Below are 21,234 nucleotides of genomic sequence, written 5' to 3' on the forward strand. Positions count from 1 at the left end.
TGCTCAGGGAAACAGTCCTTAAGCCAAAAATACAAGTTTTGAAAAAGCACAAGAGAAAGCCTACTGTAGCAGAAAGGCTAATGGGTGGACCTTTCTTTGTGGCCCTAAAAAGCTAAGTCAGATTACAGATTCAACATGTGGAGGGCACTTGGGCTTCCCCTAAAAATCCAGATGTAAACATAACAGAAAAATGTATGGAATTTCGATAGGATATAGAGAGAAGCAAAACTGTGCTTTTGCTTTGTACGAGTTTATACTTTCTCTAAGAAGATAAGAAGGAATGGAAGCATTTGGAGAAACTGAAGCTTGGTCCGAAGTTACAAGGTCTTGATAGCAGGCAGCACCAGTCTCAGTGGAAATGACTGGTCTGACAGCCAAAAGCCTTGGCTTCTCCCTAGAGCTTTCTGCTTATTCCATAAAGGAAGTTTCAAGTCTCTCTACCTTAGGACTAGCTCAGACCTCCTCGTGAATCAGCCCTACATTCTTGGAAGGGATGTTGGCTCAGAAGCACAGAGGGAGCCTGAGACAGTCCCCCAGTATGTGGAAAGAACAAGGAGAAATATTGGGGGGGAAATCTCCTTTCCATATGAGGGAGACAGCAAATCGAGACAACAGGTTAAGGAGAACAGATGAGTGGGGGGGTCTCGTCACCACTCGTCACCATAGCAACAAGCCCAGCGATTCTGCAAGACAGGAGTTTTATTTTTCTTTTCACCTGTCACTTTTCTTGGTACTGTCACTCTCTTTCCCCCCTCCTGGTGGGAGATGAGTTGTGACTTTTCCACCCCCACTGACAAGCTGCCTAGCTTTTGGGGTGTGCAGCTGCTACGGAATAGGAGAATGGGGTCCCCTGAGGGGTGCTCAGAAGACTCAAACTCCATCTCTCCCCTGTCCCTGATCACAGCTGGGAAGTGTGTAGCTGTGAAATGTGAGTAGCTGTTTGTACACAGATCCACGAGGAAGCTGCCTCTTTTACGGACACTGCGGACCAGAGGAACCAGAGCTGTGGTCCTCAAATAAAAGGGATTTTTGTCCCTGCCCCAAGATGTCCCATTTTATTCCTAGAGAGTGAGACAAAGAGAGTCAGTAAAGGCAACTGAACAGAAGACCATGGCCTGAGGCCTCCTTAGAAAGATCGTACCAAAAAGCTAATGACACGCTTAAGGGGAATCAGAACATTTTGTGTAAATTGAAACTCTTCAGCTATCTGGACTAAGACTACACCAACACCAGTCCTTCATCTCACATCCTATTAAATAAATCTGAATTTAGGTGGTTGTGTTACCTGTGATATTGGTGGCAATTGGGCCCAGGTTCTCCCTTGATTCCAGAGGTCTTTCCTGATTCCTCTACTGCAGAGCTGTGTCAGCATAAATAGTGATCAATGACATTGTGCATCCTGCAAAAGGTGGCAGTTCCTATACCATCTAGCTGTCCTCTTTGTAAAGGATGTATGCCCCTTCACACACATTGCCATCTCCCTGGGCCAGAGACCTTCTTCTAAAGTGAAGGATGCTCTTCACCTCCAGATATAATCAGTCATTAGGCCCTCCTTCTTTGCTTATATAGAACATGCCTTTCCACCCCCATCCATACAAAAATCGCACCCCACTTCCTTCCTAGATATACTGGAAGTGAATGCTCCTCCTTGTAAGCCAGGGAGGCAGATGCCCTCTTAGGGCCTTTTGAAGACAATAACAGAAAAAGATGCCCATCACTCCCTTGTCCTTGGAGGCTATCCACAAACAAGGTAAACCTCAAGAAGAAAACAGCTTGGTGACCAAAGGGGCAAGGTGTGCTTTGGCTATTGAAAGACTGATCAGCTCATGAAGTCAGCAGCCTCTAGCTTTCTTGTTTACCACCTGCCCTCAGGCCTATCCCTCTGCCTACTCCTTCTGAGCTCCACTGTCAACCACTCTTTACTAAGGTTTGAGCTGATAATACATGCCTCCTAACCCCACCCCTACCCTTGTTTAAACAGAAGAGTTTCATAGGAACTTCTGTGAACTGTAAGTCCCCCAAGGACTCTAAAGCATTACTCTCCAGAGGAAGAAATACATGCCTTCTGAACAACAAACAGGGAGACATTTTGAGTGTTCTAAAAATCATGTGAAGTGGGAATTTACCTGTTCAGCGAACTCTTGAACCAAGCACTGAACTCATTTTTTGCACATTACCCTTATCAGGCCATTATAGCAGAGTAGGAGAAATTTTGCCCCTTTGAGTCCTTTGAATAATCATTCCTACTGCTTCCAAAGCCAGGCTATGCCTTGCCAAGTGTAACCTATATTCAAGAGCCATCTGCTTTAGCAATACAGGAAGCCACCAAGGGGGCATGCTTTAGATAATCCTACAGCTCTGCTGGCCAAAGCTGCTAATGGAAGGGAAGGGATGCTGCTATTTGCCAGCTACAGTCCCCAAGCTCAGTCCTGCTGAATCCTGTACAATGCACCAACTAGAACTAGGGCAGAGGCCACTGACTTATTGGTCAATGAGCGATTCCTTTCCATATGCCCTGATTCTAATAGGCAGGCGTCAGTCGAAGAGTCTCTAGGGCAATACAGTCCACCCCTTGCATGGCTCACCTACTTCCCCACCTGAAAAGGAACACATAGAGAGGTATAAAGGCCATATCCTATCCAGTGCCACCAACAAGCCAACGATGGTGTGTACCTGTGCCAATTGAGGCATGCATTTCATTTTAATTCAATGAGACATTTATTGTACATGAACAAACAATATAAACAAAGGTGTTAGAGCTGCCATGACATCTAGGAATGAGTATGCTCCTAGTAGTTAAAGACGTTCTTTTGCCTGTGTCAAGAGTTTGACTGAGCAACTTGCTCCACTTTCTGAGCCATTACCTCTCACCATGACCATCAGTTGTGTTTGATTGTTCTCACCACTTGGGAAGGTGTTGTCCCTCAGACCTTCACTTTTGAACTCCACTGGAGGTGACAGAACTCAGGCATGATCTTAGGAGACCAGTGGCCTTCCTCCGGCTCTACAGGGTGAGCCCTGGCCACCTCCTACTAGACATGAGTACTTGTCTTCAGACTCCTAGGAATGAAGCACCCTTTTCTGTGACCCTGCTCATCCCAAACCAGTGTAAGATCTTTTATCGCAGGCAACAGAGATTTCTAAATTCAGCCACCTGGGTCTGCCTCCAGTGTTTTTAGCAAGAACCTCTACAGAAAAATGATATCAATTAAGCATAATTATTAAGATTTAATAGAGCCATTTTTCTATCTCAGAGCCTTTTTACTATTCTAAGCCCCCCAGTTTTTCTTCCCCCTAAATCGGCACTCAGAGCAGTAAGTTAACATATATATCAGTTGGTCTTTATTATACGTACAATAACTGTCTTATTAAATTGAAATCGAATGCACATCTAGGGGAAAGTTCATTGTAAGTACCAACTCTCAGAGAAATGCTCAGAGACATAAACAATGAGTGAGGCCAATGCATTACCAAGCAACAGAAGAAATTGGGGCCGGGGGGGAAGGGGGCAGGAATAGAGCTGAAAAGGAAGGGACATGGTTTTTTGAAAGAATGGGCTAAGCTCAAAGGTGCAAATTTTGGTAGAAGCTGCCCTAAATTTCTTGTGATATCTGTCACCCTAGAAAAGGCATTGAGGAGTGGGGAATTGTAATTACAAGTTCAACATAATCAGGGAGGCTTGGAAAATGTATAAATACATATACACACACTTTTTTCCTGGGGAATGTTTAACACTTGGTCAATGAATAAATAGCCTATCCAGCTATTGCAAATGTTAAAGAGGGTGTGGGGTTGAGTGTATGTGTGAAAATATGCTGCTGCTTGGATGGTCTTTAGCCTCTTGACTCACTTTATTCTTCCCCCTCCCCTTCCTTTCCCTCCTCCTCTTCTTAGGACAAGACAAGCGCTCTGAGCCTCAGTAATGTGGCAGGCGTGTTCTACATCCTGATCGGAGGACTTGGACTAGCCATGCTGGTTGCCTTAATCGAGTTCTGCTACAAATCCCGTAGTGAATCCAAGCGGATGAAGGTGGCATCGTCTTCCCGGGCCTTTTTCCTAACCTGTTCTGTGATGCAGCTGGGTTTCCCGGGAGTCCCTTTGCTAGAAAGGGTGGGGAATGACAGGTGGTTGAGGTCAGCACAAGACAGGAAGCAGGAAGCTGTTAGGAGGAATGTGATGGGGACAAAGGCAGCCATGAGAAAGGAAGGAAGATGGGGTGTGTCGGGCCAGACACAAGGCCCAAGAAAACAATTGTATTTGCCAGAGAGGGGTCAGTGAGATTGAAGGTTCGTGGTTTACATGGACAGATAGCACAGAGAGAGGCAAGAGTGATGGCTACCAAGGCTCATTCTCTCTGAAGTTGCATCAGAAGTGTAGCTGCAAAAGAGAGGAAAGGATGTCTACCCTCTACTCTGTGCTGACCTTGTCATACCTGGTGAATTGGGTCTTTTCTTAGGCTCCACTCTAAGAAATAGACATTGACAAAGAGGACCATGTGCAGAGAAAGGTAAGCAGATTAGTGAGATGACCCCAAACCACATCAAATGTATCTAAAGGGAACTGGAGAAGAGAATTGTGGAGGATTTAAGAGCTGTCTGTAGAATACCAATATTTTCCAAGTGGAAAAAGAAAACAGGCTAGCTCTACGGAGTCCCAAAGTATACAGCAAGAACAGATGACTAAAGGTGATAGAGGATAAATGTTAACAAGATACACTAAATTTACTCTTCTAAAAGAGCTGTCTAAAGAAAGGCTAGAATATCCCAAAAAGTAGCAAGCTTCAACATCACTGAAGGTATACAAGTAGAGGATGAATAACTCTTGACAAGAATATGGATTCAAGCATCAAAAGGGAGTTTGGATTAAATGATCTTCAAGGCCCCTCAACATTTAGCTTCAGTAAGAAATTATTTGTGGAAGTTAATCATGTGAAAAATACCATGAACAAGGCATCATGAGGACTCAGAGAGGAGGGAGGTGCATTCTATGATCTTCAGCACCTTTCACCTTCCACAAAGAATGGGCACAAAATAATTACTCAGTGAGGCAACCTATGGTATAGATAAGAAGGCCTATAGGAATTTAGAGAAGAAAGATTGAAGAAGGCTTCCAGGAAGATGCCAAAATTCAGAAGGACAGATGGGATCTAGGTAGAGAAGGGAAGAGAAGTAGAGTCCCTCTGGGCAATGTAGCCATGGTGATATGCTGACCTATACTGTTACCTTGATTTGAAAAGACTAACAAGATCCCTTGGTAGAATTTGCTTTATTAGAATGTACCCTAAGAAGCCTACTTTTCAACAGACATTTGCCTCCAAGCTCAGTATGCCCACTCTTGGATCCAAACATAGCCTCCTGTCCAGCCTCTCCCTGTCTTGGACCCTCAATCCTACACATACCTCCAGGGTCACCCTTGGAGAAGACATCTCTGAGCATTTGTTCATTCTGTTTAGAAATTCTGTATTTAGTTCTGTACATAAGGAGCTGGGGGCCTTCTGTCCTGGCATTCAGCATTTCCCTGTCAGCCTACCTACCCCACTCCCACCCTAGCAATCTGCTCTCCTCAAGTACTCCATACCTACGCCCCCACCTCATGTTCCCACTCATGTGCCTTTTTATGGGCCGATCTCTCACCCTGTCTTCTGTTTCATAGAGCCCATTTAAAAGGCAACTTCTCCAAGACACAACAAGGAACAGTTAAGGAATGGAAGTTCAATGACATTTCACCAGGGACCTAGGAACATCCCAATCCTACTCTTGACCAGCTCATCCATCTCCAGGTCCCTCTCAGGTCCTCCCAAATGACAAGAACTACAAAGGCATGGGCTTCAGACTCTAAACCCAGTATAAACCTCCAAGGAGCTTGGCTGCACACACAAGGACTCCTAGAACCTACTCAAAGCTCTTTGACCATTCCATTCAAAACACAGGACTAAAGACTCTCCTACCTTACCCTCCAAAATGAAGAAAGGTTACTCCGGTGGCAAAAAAGGGGAACAGGACAAGAACTAGGGGAGCTACAACCTGTACCATCCCTCAAAACCTTCTCTATAGACCAGGACTCAAGCCAGAGGCCCAGAGTTGGCCCAGTACGATTATAAGGAGTTCCTTTCTTCTCACTGCTTGTCAAAGACACAGTGCAGCATCATCATCTAGAGTAGAAGCTCTGGAGAATGAATGTCTGGGCATAAATTCTATCTGCTCCATTTGTTAACTGTGTCTGTCATCTTAAGTTTTAGTAACTCTCTGATCCTCATTTTTTTTATTTATTTATTTATTTATTCATTTATTTATTTATTTATTTTTTCTTTTTGAGACAGAGTCTTGCTCTGTTGGCCAGGCTGGAGTGCAGTGGCATGATCTTGGCTCACTGCAACCTCCACCTCCTGGGCTCAAGCAATTCTCCTGCCTCACCCTCCTGAGTAGCTGGGATTACAGGTGTGTGCCACCACGCCTGGCTAATTTTTGTATTTTTAGCACAGGTGGGGTTTCACCATGTTGGCCAGGCTGGTCTCAAACTCCTGACCTCAGATAATCCACCCACCTCGGCCTTCCAAAGTGCTGGGATTACAGGCGTGAACCACCACACCAGGCCTCTGATCCTCATTTTCTATAAAATGGAGGCAGTGGTAGTATATACCTCTTAAAATTGTTGTAAGGATTGTATGAAATAATGGATATAAAGAGCTTGGCAAAATTCCTGGGCCCCAGTAAGCCCTCAGTAAATAATAATGACTATGAAAACTAGTATTTCAAATAATAGTTGTTACTAGTGGCCAGATACATCCTCCTTAAAACTTTCCTTTTATTATCCCTATTTACATGAGCTAGGGTTCTTAAGCTATATAGATTGGGAGTTCCTTAAGGTAAGGAGTTGTGTGGACACCCCACACACTGAGAGTAAGTATTAGTAAAATTAATGTGAAATTGTATCCAAAGGAGAAAATCTCTTAGAGGATGAGGCAGGGCACGGGAGGGAGCTGCTCTTAGTTAAAGCAAGTATTGCCGTTAAAACCACCCAGTCTAGGAATTACAAACAATATCATCCAAGGGGCAGTTTTGGCCCCATGTTTGTGCTCATGAACTATGACGAGACCAGTCATCCACCAAGCAGGAAAGCTCCTGGACATCCAGCCCTTTCTCTGGGATTACAATGACTCCCAATAATCATAACCAGTGCCAGGTGGTGGTGCCAGAGTGGCTGATGCCACTGAGGCCACTGAGTCATGGCATAGCTTCTTGGGGACATTCTCACCCTTCCCTTTACAATGAAAATGTTAAATTTTTCAGAAGCCAACATCAGGGTCTCTTGGAATCATTAATATAATGTCTTCCACCACAATCTTCTAGAATTAATTCCATTGATTGGTGTGACTTCTCCCCAACTCACTGAGGCTCCTAATAGAATTTTCCATCTTCCAAATGCAGAAAAGATACTTTCTTTATTAATCAACCCAGGCTTAATTGTTGATGCTCCATCAACTCCTCTCTTATCCGAAAGAGATAAGACAAATGCATTCAACTTGCCTCTCAGACTTTTCAGCTTTGCAGCTCTCTTTATTTTTCTGTGCTTAGCTTTCTCCAAAAGCAATTCATTCTTTTCAGAAGTGCAGCCCCCAACCTTACAGAGAGACCCAAATTGATGATGACATGGGCATTTGATGAGAGCTTTCCCTCTCATTTCTTTCCATTATCACAGTATTTGGCCCACTCTTTTTTTTCTTTTATATTTTTTTATTTTATTTTATTTTATTTTGAGATGGAGTCTCGCTATGTTGTCCAGGCTGGAGTTCAGTGGTGCGATCTCGGCTCACTGCAACCTCCACCTCCCAGGTTCAAGTGATTCTCCTACCTCAGCCTCCCAAGTAGCTGGGACTACAGGCACGTGCCTCCACACCTGGCTAATTTTTTGTATTTTTAGTAGAGACGGGGTTTCACCATGTTAGCCAGGATGGTCTCGATCTCCTGACTTCGTGATCCACCGCCTTGGCTTCCCAAAGTGTTGGGACCACAGGCGTGAGCCACCATGCCCTGCCCTTGGCCCACTCTTAAGGCCTTAACCCCCTAAACTCGTTCAGGGTCATCTTCTCATGTGTCTCAACAGTGCTTAAAAACATCTTCCTCACTCTTCATGGATGAAAGAACGAGAGGAAGGGTGGCAGAAAAGAGAAAGAAGGGCGGGAGAGAGAGAGAGAGACGAAAGAAAGAAAAGAAGGAAATATGATTTTTCAATAACTTTTATGTTCAAAGTGATTTCTACACATTTTCATTAACCATGCAATAGGTTGTTCTTACAATCCTACAGATGAAATAAAGGTTCAAAGAAGCTAAGTAGCTTTTCCTGGCTAGGTCACACAAGCTAGAAGCTGAAAAACCAGGAATTAGACCTCCAACATGGTCTCCACAAAGCCTGGGCTTTTGGTACTAGCCAAGCCACTTTTCCTAAATCTCTCTGTCCTCCTTCAACCACATGGCAATGGATCATTTTTGAGCACCTATTCTCTGTTCTTCCAGTCCCAGCCACAGCGCTGCTCACAAAGACAAATAAAATGTAGCTCTACCCTTCAGTTCCCCTCATCTGACTGACTATAGTATTTAAACCCTTGCTGGGTGTTGATGAGTCTCTTTCCCTTTGACATGTCAATGAGCAGGAGAAGTGTCACAGAGATAGTGGGAAGGCGCCCTACAGGCATCCCTTCCACAAAGACATACTGAGCACCACTGCCTGCTGGGCAAGGCTCGGCACTGAGGATACAGTCAAGAACAAAACAGACACTGCTTCTTTTCTCAAGAAACTCAGAGTTTGATGGGGAAGACAGAACATAAGCAAACACTTACATGTTCAATGAGTGTTAGTGAAAAAAATGCCCAGTGCTGTCAAGTATAGAGCAGAGGCCTGTCCTGATAAAAGAATGGGTCAGTCAGAGCAGCTTCCCTGAGAAACCTGATATTTAACAGATTCAAAGCATGAAAATAATTAACCAGGAAAATGAATTGCCAGCCATACACAAGTGTCAGAGACCTAAAGATGTGAACTCTTGCCCAGAAAGGGGAAGAAGGCCAAGGAGACTGGAACACAGACTGAGGAAAAAGGGTGATATGTGAGAGTGGGAGACTCAGAGAGGGACTTCAGGCAGCTCATAACATTTCGGTCTAATTCAAATTGTCATATAATAGCAGAAAATACATAACCTAAGACACATTGCAAATTGAATAAAATCTCAGGTCCCCTGCCCCTCCCCTCTGCCTGGGCAAACAGACTGGCTCCTGAATCCTTAGCTGATATTAAGAGCAGCAAAGTATTATTCACCACCTCATTCCCAAAGGAAAATAATCCCCAGCCTCTCTCACCCCCACTAGAGAAGCTGACCTTTCAAAATTATATATGGCTGTGCTAACATAGGGCATGTTTAAGCTACAGCAATTGAGGGCTTGCGCATTTTCCTGGAATTAATGAACAGCTGAGAGACTTGATAACTCAAGGGGAGCGTCCTCCACAGCAGGTGGTCACTGGTGCTTTGCACACCTGCCTGAGCAAGGACATTACTGAAGTTTAAGCTTTGATTAGGATATTCTATGATGTGCAGAGGCTGAGCACACTCTTCTTAGAAAAGCAAGTGGCTGAGAAGTTAGGATGCAATACTGTTAGGGAAATAAGGTCCCGAAGGGCCAATTTTAGGGTCTTTAAGTTGGATTTTTTACTCATCCCTTTGTCTCTGAATATCAGTTCCAAAAACACCACCACCACCCTCGAGGATGAACTTTAAGAATGGCTGGCATGTCAAGGAGGGATAAGGGAAAGCCACATTCTCAAAGGCTAGGGGAGAAATGACAGCAGTTTATGACAGCTTAGCCACGACGGGGGGCAGGGATTTGGGGGGAGTAGGAAGAATCACATTTAGAAGGTCATTCGTCTTGTCACTAGGTCACATATAACTGTTACCTTAAACAAGTCAGTCATTGTCATCAGGTTCTCTGTAAAGTAAAAGGGACAAATTAGATCATGTGGTTCAACTTTGCTTGCATTTTAGAATCACCTGGGGAGCTTTTAAAACTCCAAATGTCCAGGCCATACACCACACCAGCATCTCTAGGGTAGGAATCAGGCATCACGGTTTTTTCCCCAAAACTCCCTGCATGGTTCCAATGTGCAACCAAGTTTCAGAACTAGTGATGTAGTTGACATTAAGCATTGCTTTCCACTGCAAAGTTTGGACTCCATTTATCATTTCTCCTGACTTTCATAAATGTATTCGAAAAGAAGCCAGTAAGAAGGTAGTAACCACCCATGATAAGGGTATGGATTCATTTCACTTTGAGAAGTGCTAAGCTTCCTTGAATACCAACTCTAATGATGTGACCTTCAAGATTTTTAGTTACATGCCTGGCTAAATTATCTCAGACTTTGGCAAGCACCAATGTTGAGTAGGTTATCAATCTTGTCCTTTAAGACAAATTCATGAAGTACCAACAAGTTCAATAGAATATTATGAAAACATGTGAGCCTTATGAGGAACAAAGGCCAGGGTGATCTGAGTAAACTTTAGTGGTTTTTTTTTTCGTTAGTTAAAGGGATGTGGTAGAGAAAAATCATGAATGATAGACATTCCAAGCTAATCTATAGAAGTTTCCACATTTCCCACAGATATAAATAAAATGTTATTTTCTCTTCAGTATTTTTAGGTGAGGATAAGTAACCATTAATTTATCATATTTTCATTTTACATTTCCCTGGTGTAGCTTCAAGGTAGTGTTTATTTGGCCTTTGACTTAGAAGAATGCAATCCAGGTCACACTTTTTCTTCAATGGAAAACAGCCAAGGGAGAATGTAAATAAATCAAGTCATGGGTTTGAGGAGGAGACAGAACCAGTGTGGGTGGTGCATCATATGGGGCAAATCTGTCTGAATCATGGATTTTAAAAAGAACATTTTAAAACATTGTCAGAACTGCCAGTAATACAAGGATAGCAGAGGAAAAAAATGGGTCAAAACTGCCCTGTTTATCTCTGTCTGGCCACAGAAGGTTGACTGATTTCTCTGATCACTAGAATAATGGCAATATGTAAGAGAGAAAGTCATAGACTTTTTGAGACAGATCCTAGGTGGTTGGTGTTTCTTAGACAAATTCAAAAGCATCATTATGCATCTAATTGCTTACTGGATACTCTGTGGGATAGCTGAGGATTGAGAAGACATGGCCCTTGCCCTCCTCCAGAAAGCTGTCTTACAGAAGACAAAACTTATACACTGGAGGCAGAACCACTACAAGAGAATGTATACTACATGAGTACAAGATGAGAGGAGCCAGCACTTACAGCAGGCTGGTGTAGTCTAGGAAGGCTTCAAGAAGACAGTGAGAAAAGAACGCACCTTGAAGAAGAGGTAGGGGTGGTCCCATTGACAATTCTCCTTTATATTGATTCCCACCAAGAAACCAAACCCCACCTCAAAAATTCTGTGATTGTTTCTTAATAGAAAGTTTGAGATGGACAGTAAAAGATAAGGGTCTGGATTTCCTACCATCAATGGTCTTTCTCCAAAGGAATGCTCAACAGAACGCTTCCTCTTGTCTAAGACGATATGGTTCTAGACCTACTCTGTGGTCTTGAATATCCCACTTAACTCATCTGATTCTGGGGTGATCCTTGGAGTCCTTTTCAGACCTAGAATTCCGACATTCTAGAAGTCACAAGCTTAGTGGCACTGATCTGATATGTCAGTCTGGAAGTACAGGGTCTACATGCTGATGGGAAGCAGTTGATGCACAGATGATAATCTTTGAAATGCATTCTCATTTTCTTTAGCACATGTTCCTTTCCAATTACATTTTGCATATTGTATTATTCAAACGAGTCCTACATTCCCTTAACACATGCTGCTATAGAGGTAGGCTAGAATTTTTTCTGAAGTAAATCAGAGGTAGTTTTCCATTTTAACCCAACAATATCACACCCTTAATTTATTTGAACATTTCAAAGCATTTTTCATGCGGTAGCACCATTCTTGCTAATAACAGTGTGTAGGTGCATAGATAATCATATGTTATAGACATGGAGGTTTAAAAGTTCTAGAACACTAAGGAGATATGTACAGTCACATGAGTAGTTAATGTCATAACCAGAACTAGAATCCAAGTTTCCAAACCCCATTCCCAGAAGGTTTTCCACTTAGTTGTTTTGCTACATCACACATTAATCAATAATACCAAGGAAATATTCCACCTTTAGAAATCACAGAACGTAAGAATAAGAAAGGCTCTTCTGTCTCACCCAATCTAACACACTTCATTGAACACTCAACTTGAGGCTAAGAGAGGGGATCAGACATGTCCAGAGCCAAGTGATAGTTTTCTGCGTTCCTGAGAAGTCAGAATTCGCATTGTAGAATAGGAAAGGGGGTGGATGGGGAAGCAGAGTTGGATTTACATTTGAAGTCCAGTCTTGACTCATTCCCATTGCCTGTCATTGCCAAGGACCCGGGGAAGAACCCCCGGTCCTCCTGAAAAGGGTTTTTGTTTGATCCCACAGCAATCCATCAACGAAGCCATACGGACATCGACCCTCCCCCGCAACAGCGGGGCAGGAGCCAGCAGCGGCGGCAGTGGAGAGAATGGTCGGGTGGTCAGCCATGACTTCCCCAAGTCCATGCAATCGATTCCTTGCATGAGCCACAGTTCAGGGATGCCCTTGGGAGCCACGGGATTGTAACTGGAGCAGATGGAGACCCCTTGGGGAGCAGGCTCAGGCTCCCCAGCCCCATCCCAAACCCTTCAGTGCCAAAAACAATAACAAAATGAAACGCAACCACCACCAACCACTGCGACCACAAGAAGGATGATTCAACAGGTTTTCCTGAAGAATTGAAAAACCATTTTGCTGTCCCTTTTCCTTTTTTGATGTTCTTTCACCCTTTTCTGTTTGCTAAGTGAGGATGAAAAAATAACACTGTACTGCAATAAGGGGAGAGTAACCCTGTCTAATGAATCCTGTGTCTCTGACAGTAGAGTCGCTGGAACACTAATGAGGAAACTGCACTGTTTTATTTTAATTCAGTTGTTAGTGTGTCTTAGTGTGTGCAATTTTTTTTCTTACTAATATCCATGGTTTGCAGGTTCTGTTAGGCCCTTTCCTTCTCCTTACTTCTTATCCCCAACTCCCTACCCACCCCTCTTCAGTTTTCAGATTGGAGATTCAAGATTTGTTCCACTTTACAAGCAAGAGGAAAAAAAGCAACCTTCAAACTAATTCTCCATGGGGGATCTCCATGTTACCCTCCACTCCTTGGCCCCAAGCCTTTGATGGAGACAGACATTGTTGGAGAAGTGGGCTGCCTTCCCCAACTGGGGCACTGCTTAAGCACTGATTTAGTGGAGAACACAGGTGAAAAGCAACTCAGGATGAGGGTGGTGGAGAGGGCAGGGGCAGATGTGCAGTCAGAGAAGGACTCCTGAAGTTACTGCTGCTCAGAAAAACAGTTCCTTTAATGTGGAAGAGCCATTTCATAGGTCATAGTTGGTATGGTATATTTCTTCAGAGTCAACCTTGGCCCTGAGAAGTATGTCCTTCTGGTGTGCTCAGGCTCAACGGCAGTCTGGTGGCTGAAGGCACTTGGCCTCCTAAACCAAGCAGAATTTTGGGGAGAGATAACAGCCAGGGAGATATTGCCCATGATTCTCACTTTTTCTTTGCCTGGCATCTAAGCAGGAACCCACTGTGGTGTAGACTCTCTTCTTCTATGGAGCCTCTGACATGGGGAAAAATGCTAAGCAAGCTAAGTGTAAAAGAAAAGTGACAGAATAATTTTGGAAGAGGAAGCCTCATCAAAAGCTCACACAAAATAGAGCTTCCCATGGTGTGCCCTATCCTAGGTTTGAGAAAACACGTATGAAGTTTATGCTGATGCAAAGAACTTGGGTTTTTATGTTAATATAAAGTGTTGTTTTAGCATGTGGCCAGATAATGCTCTGTCATCTTTAGAAAGTGAGATACCCAAGGAAATAATTGAAGACGTATAGGGAGTTGGATTAAGTTGATAATGACATTTAGGGCAACTTAAGACCTTTGATCCCAGGTTCTAACCCAAGGAGGCTGACCTTCCACCAGCTAAGATAGCATGAGGACGTTGTATTCCAATATACCTATGACTGGGGCTACAAAGCTGAACTAAAGCAAGATTGGTGAAGTGGCAGGGTTTATAGAGGGAAGCCCAGGCTGAGTTCAACTTTGGTTGGAAGTGAGAATCCCTGACATATAGCTTTCTTGGAGATCCCAACTCTCATTCTTGGTGCAACTGGCTTCCAGCTCTCCAGCAGTCACTCTCCTAGGTGCATGATTCAGTGCGTGCCATGTGTCATTAGCTTTTACTGATAACCGTACTCTAGCTTGTTCCCTTACCCCCTACTTCTATCCAATTTTCTCTGCTAGGGGTTATCATTAGCAATTGACATGCTAAAGGTTTTGGAGCCTACCTAGGGGTAGGTGCAGCTTGATTGGCTTTTCTGTGGATTCTCTCAGTGGACCCACACCATCTCTATGTCTCTCCACTCTTCTGCCATCAGCCATAGCAAAGAATCCTTCCAAAATCAAACTCTTCACTTTTTCGACTCAAGTGTTGTTGTTCAGTCTCTCACGTGTCAATGTGGGCATGGTTCATGAAACCAGACCCTCAAGATAGATGATTGCTTTTAACTACTGCCAGATGATGTCTCTCAGCCCCTGCTCTCACACAAGATTTTTCTCAGCCTTCAGCCTACCGCTGCAGAATCCGATGTGACCCACCATTAGGGAGTCTGCATCTTGGAAGAGTTGGAAATAACCCTTTAACATCAACATGCTTCAAAGACTTTTTGCCTTTGGCCTGGTAAGACGCCTCTCCAGCTACTGAGCCCACAAGTAACATGAGCGGATAAAGAGACTTGTTTGTGCTAGGAATGAGGGTCTATGCTATGAGGGGGTCCAAGACTCTGGTGAAATATGCTTTTTCATCAATGGAGAAATGAAAGGAAAACAAAAGCAAGAAAAAAGTTAACTTGTATTATGTATTTTTACTACACTTTTCTTAAAAATAGAGCATTGGGAAAACTCTGAAAGAGACTGACATTTTTCTCAACAGGAATCCATACTTAACAGTTCTGGCTTTCATTAAATTTTGCTCTTTGGTACCTGGGCCTTTTATTTAACATCTATATTTGTTTTAACTCTCTTGGCAGATGTGTGAAAGGATTCTTGCTTGATCAAACACTAAGTATTTTTTTGGTTCCTGTTTTTCTTTCAAATAGCCAGGTTTTTTTCTTTTGGTATTTGCATAAAATGAAAATATCACCAAATATTAAATCACTGTGGATCCATTATCTACTTTTCATATTTGTCCATTCCATTTTTGTGCCATTTCTAAAGCTGGGGCTCTAGAGATTATTTCCTTATGGCAGAGCCTAAGACTAGTAGGTTTTTAACTGTGACCACTGTTTCTAACTCACAAACAGCTCTTGAGTCATTTCGGCTGAACTAGAACATTGTGAGTTATTCATCCAAACAGGATAACCACAACAATAACAAAAGGCAAACGGTGGTATTTGGCTTCCAGGAGCTACAATTCCAATTGCATTAAAACCAGGGCTTGACTTGCAGCTATCACAGTACCTCTAGGGAACTGGATGGTTCACATGGAATGTCTCCCAGACATCCCCAAACCGGAGAGGTATAGCTGTGATGTGCACAACATCACAGCCAGAACCAAATCTAGACCATGCTTATAAGTCTAGATTATCTAGAGGATAATTTTGGTCCTCAGACACCACAACCTTCATTCTTGCCTAGAAGCTTTTTTTTCCCCCTTAAGCAAAACAGCTTTCTGTAAAGGATCTGACATTTGTTGATACTTAGATATCAATGATTAAGAAGAGCTTCAAGTGTTTTCTTTCCCAAGGAACACTGCATATTAACAAGGACCAGAGGTCTAAAATAAATGAACAGAGAAGTTCAAACAGTAGCATGGACAATAACTACTACAATAGAAAAGGGTTGGGAGAAAGAAGAGAAACTGGCAGGATTGTGTGAAGCTACAGTCATTGTTTGCATACACCTTGCAGCATCTAGGGTACCTCTGAGTGAGGAAGCACTTAACACCAGCTGACTGCAGAGAAAAATGATTTCTGTTGCCTTACTGTCAAATAGCTTGGACAATGGTCATAATGGCTATCATAGCACAGGCTGGCATGTATTGAGCACTTACTATGGTAAGCACACTTCATACCGTCTATATCATGACAAAGGCCTTCAAAATAGGGCCTTTCAGATGACGAATCTGAAACTTAAAGAAATTACATAACTTGCTCACAATCCTGTAAGTGACAGCACCAGGATTTGAACTAAGTCTGTCTAAATCCAAGACTTTACAACCCTAACTACCCACCTCACTGTTAACCAGGTCGTGATGAACAATGGCCAGGAAATACCAAGTGAGTTCTCTACCTACCTGTTATGCCAAAGTAACTGAAAATGGAATGGTGAAAGCCACACCGGCTACTCTTTTTGGAAAGCCAGTCCATGCTCAGGGCATGGAGAGATCATTAATCTAGACAGGATTGCAAAAAGAAAAGAGGAGGAAAGAGTGCCACTTGTAGCACCTTTACAATGGATCTAGGGTCAGGAGTAGCAAGCAGGTAAGGGAGGGTACTAAAAACCAGGTTCCATTAGCAATGGTTGATCCAGCCTGGAAGAGGGTCCCCAGAGCCTTCATGAGGAAAATGGAGATAACTTTTTCTGTTTGGTCAAGTTCAGGATCAGTTCTGGTCATGACAAGGGCATTGGTCTTAGGTTCAGCTAGTGGTCAAAGTAACTCCATAGTAAAATTAGGTTAACACTGGACTTACAACAGCACCCCCTGTCAGAGAGATGCTACAGGTGTGAACGTTGAAATGCATATCCTCTGATTTTTCTTCCATTCCAGATCCCTAGAGTTCACTATTAACTTGATGTCCTCCGTGTGCCCAGGAGAGGGAAGGAGGGAGGAAGGAAGTCAAGATCACCAAGACTTTTTCTTGAATCTTTTATATCCCTATTCTTTAGCTCATCTGGTCAATAACACCCTGATGGGCACTGAGATGGAGTCAGCAAGGCCCTGCAGCAGCGGGCATGGATGTCTTTCACTGAAATAAAGTAAAAAATCAACCTATCTTGAATAAGAGACAAAATAGCAAGTTTGTTCCGTAACAAATGCTTATGTGCTATTTAAGAAAGAATTTCTATGGGGGTAAAGATACAAAAAGAAAGTGAGGTTCTTGGCTGGGCGTGGTGGCTTACGCCTGTAATCCCATACTTTGGGACGCCAAGGTGGGCAGATCATCTAAGACCAGGAGTTCGAGACCAGCCCGGCCAACGTGGTAAACTCTTGTCTCTACTGAAAAGATACAAAAATTACCCAGGTGTGGTAGCACGCGCCTGTAATCCCAGCTACTCAGGAGGCTGAGGCAGGAGAATTGCTTGAACCCAGGAAGTGGAGGTTGCAGTGAGCTGAGATCGCACCACTGCAATCCAGCCCAGACAACAGAGTGAGATTCTATCTCAAAACCAAAAAAAAAAAAAAGAAGAGAAGTTGGGTTCTTGAAGAAGTTACTTTCCAAAGGTCACACCATGAGTAGGGAAACAATAGTGGGAAGGCCAATGGATTAGGGTTTACAATACCTGGCTTCTCCCTGCTCTGCCTTTCAAGCTTGGACAAGAAAATGTACTGCCCTCAGTCTTATTTTACTCATCAAAGAAATGGGACAAAGGCAATGATTCTCAACCCTGCTTCCACGTTAGAATCAACTAGGGAAGTTTAAAAAAATCACCAATGTCCAAGACACATCTCCAGATTTAGTTGGTCTGAGATGAAGCACAGGCATAGTAGGTTTTTTAAAATAATAATTATTACTGTTTGCTTTGAACTCCCAAGTGATTACAATGTGCAGCCAAAGTTGGGAACTACTATAATCTGGCCATCCTGGGGATCAAAGAAAGCATTCATGAAAACTTCTTTGAAAATTATGAAGTGCTGTATTAGGAGTATTTGTCAGTAGCCAGACCAATCACAGAGCCCAGGTCACCTGATGGCAGTTCACTTTTTCAGTATGGTTTCTCCTTCCTGTTGCTCTGGGCACATTGTGAGTTGTAAGAATGTCTGTGGGCCAAGGGAACTGGGTTTCTTGGGAAAGCCAGAGGCCAGTATTGCCCCTGTGAACAGTAGCTCCTCTATCTAGGAGTCCCAGTGAGTAAGAGCCTAGACTGGGCAAGATAGCCCCAGATATCAAATCTCCATAGTCCTAAAGAGGAGAATGTCATTATATTTATCTGATACCAGAGGAGGAAAAGACAGAGTCCCCAACTTGAGCTCTACATGATCTTTTACCCTTTAGGCATGTTTGTAATAACGTAACATTCTGCTGGGGATAAGAAGAGACACAAGACTTTAGAGATAAGATAATCATCACAGAGGTCCCTCCTCAGGAAAGGGGAAAAAAACAACTTTGTCAAATGAGTCAGCCTTCAACACGGTCAGTTATTTTCCAAACCGGAAAACTACTCGGTTGTTTCCATTACAGACACCAGATCACACCACCCGCATTTTTAACAAAGTCCACTGGAAGGCACTGCCCATCAACTGCATCTTCCTGGGCACACTGAGTCCTCTGGTGACTCTACCTCTTAAGTCCTCTTCCTCAATGCTATTCGCCATTTTTATAGCACATCAAGGAATGGGAACCAGCATTTGCTCAGCACTAACTGCATACCAGGTAGGAAGCTAGGGTTTTGAGTACATCTTTTTGTCCTCAAAACAATCCTGTGAGATGGGGATTTATCACCATCATAAGAGGAAATGGAAGCTTAGAACCCAAAGTCATGCAACCAACCAATGGCTTGGCCTAGATTCTAATCCAAGTCTGTCTCCAAAGTTACATATGGCATTTCCACTTTACTTGGCCACCTCTTGGGGAGATTTCACTGTGCTAAGGAAAGCAGCGAACAGAGGTTTTTAAAGACATGAAGTCTATTGCCTGCATTACTATCAATATGCTGTAAAGGCCCTGGGCAACTCATTTCACTACTTTTGGCCTCAGTGTCCTAGTCTGTGAAACAAAGGAAGGAAGATAAATCTAACAATATCTAAGATCCTGTTTTTCAGTAATTCTCAACCAGGGGCGATTTTGTCCCCAGGAGACATTTAGCAATATCTGGAGAGATTCTGAGTTGTCAAAACTGGGGAATGGAGTTGCAACTGGCATTTAGTGGATAGAGACCAGGGGTGCTGCTAAACAGCCTACAATGCACAGGGAAGCCCCACAAAACGAATAACTATGTAGCTCACAGTGTCAATAGTGCCAAGGCTGAGAAATCATGTCTTATGTAATTATAGCATCCCAGTAGCATGTTGGGATGTGAACGATGACAAGATAAGGCTGAATAGGAGCAGGATGAAGATCCTAAATCAGGTAAACCTTCAGAGAAGATGAACACTTAACATGAATTTAGGCAAGTAAGAAGTTGAGTTTAGCGAAGGAAGCTGCAGTCAGAAGAGTTCGGCCCTATGCATAGACAGGCTAGAGAAGCCAAGGTCAGAGGTTCAATCAGGCAATCAGACAGACCTAACAACGTGGCTCAAGAGAGAGCAGGGGACTCTGCCTGCAAATGTGGTTTATGCTCTTCCCAGTCTCCCAGCTCTTTTTGCCAGGTGCCTCTGAAGCCAGAACAAGTTCAGAGACTTATCGGTGAGCCCTCCCTTCCCCCAAGAGACTGAATAAGCTTCACTTTTACTTTTATCCCAGAATAATATACATGCATCCTTCTAACAAACATAGGTAATCAGCACCCATGTCCACAAGTAGATGTCATGGAGAATAAGAGACAAATAAGTGATAGACCTGTCCCTTGGAGAGTTGGCAGTCAGGAAGGAAAAATGAGACGCATAAGCACCACTAAGTAAAACACAAGTTTCGACCTGGTACGTGCCAGATGGGAATAAAGGCAAAGTGCCTGGGTCATCTTCCAAATGCCATCATCATCTTGTGTCCAGTCTCTGAAGAAGGGCCTCTGACCTTGGATTACATGACCATCTATACCCCTCTTCCCTTGATCTCTGTTTTTTAGCTACTCCAGCTTCTGTCCTGTTCCTCAAACATGCCAAGAACAGTCCCACTTCAGCACTTTTTGCTTTTTTCTCAGCTTGAAACCCTATTCGCCTAGATCTTTGTGAGGCTAGATCCCCATCCATCCACATCGTAATGCAAAATGTCATCTCCTCAGATGGCATTTCCTGTCCACCCTATCTAAACTGGCTCTAAGGTTACTCACTCTTGCATTACTCATCGCCACCTAATAATATCTTGTTTACTTGCTTATTGTTCTCTCCCCTGCCTGCATCTAGAATACGTATTCACAAGAGGGACCTTCTCTGCCCAGCACAATGTCTGGCATGTAATAATTCCTCAATCAGTATTCATTGAATGACATAATGAATGAGAGAGGTAGAGCTGAAATGCTAAGGCATGGAGACGGGAATAGACAAGGTTTCTTTGGGAAAGTGTGAGGACTCAATGTAGCTGGCACCACATTGCCAAGGAGAGCAGTAAAAGAGAAGGCTGGACTGGACATGGGGAGCTGATGCTTAATTCATCATGAAATAAGGAGTTGTTGAAGTTTCTGGAGCTGAAAAATTCATGTATGTATCAGGTATTAAGCTTAGCAAGAAACTAGCACAGTGTAGGCATCTATTATGTGCCAGGTACTGTGCAAGGCACTTTCCACCTTTCCTCTCATTTAACCCTCATGGCAGCAACTCTATGAGGCAGGATCGCCATCTTAATTCTATACGTGTGCAAACTGAGGCTCAGAAGTAGAAGCAGAACTTTAGCCACCTAGATTTTATGTAATTCCTACAACACAGGAACTCACATAACAGATTACTAGAAGCCATCTGTCCACATGATAGTTTCCGGTAAAAAGCCCCAGAAGGATACTACCAGAAGGGGGAAGACCTGCCACCTGTGAATGGCACTGCTTGATTATGTAAGAAAGTCACCAGACAAGGAGCCAGTAACTACCAGGGCCCCAGTGGGTGTTGCACTAACAAAGGCACTGTGTTGAGGAGGATTCTGAGCCCAGTCTATACTCAATAAAAGGGAACCATGGGCCGGGCGCGGTGGCTCAAGCCTGTAATCCCAACACTTTGGCAGGCTGAGGTGGGCGGATCATGAGGTC

At 43.5% G+C, this 21,234-nt stretch overlaps 1 protein-coding gene across 3 annotated transcripts in view; it reads left to right on the top strand.

Annotated features, from left to right (window-relative positions):
- Window positions 1–15,350, top strand: part of GRIA1 (glutamate ionotropic receptor AMPA type subunit 1) — a 321,128-nt gene extending 305,778 nt beyond the window's left edge. For all 3 annotated transcript variants that reach the window (XM_054488755.2, XM_054488754.2, XM_063665293.1), the window contains exons 15-16: window positions 3,895–4,029; window positions 12,508–15,350. In XM_054488755.2, coding sequence (XP_054344730.1) covers window positions 3,895–4,029; window positions 12,508–12,708 — 336 coding nt within the window. In that variant the 3' untranslated portion in view covers window positions 12,709–15,350. The remainder of the gene's footprint in view (window positions 1–3,894; window positions 4,030–12,507) is intronic.
- Window positions 15,351–21,234: the final 5,884 nt, after the last annotated feature.

The sequence above is a fragment of the Pongo pygmaeus genome, chromosome 4 (genome assembly GCF_028885625.2).
Source record: "Pongo pygmaeus isolate AG05252 chromosome 4, NHGRI_mPonPyg2-v2.0_pri, whole genome shotgun sequence".
NCBI lineage: Eukaryota > Metazoa > Chordata > Mammalia > Primates > Hominidae > Pongo > Pongo pygmaeus.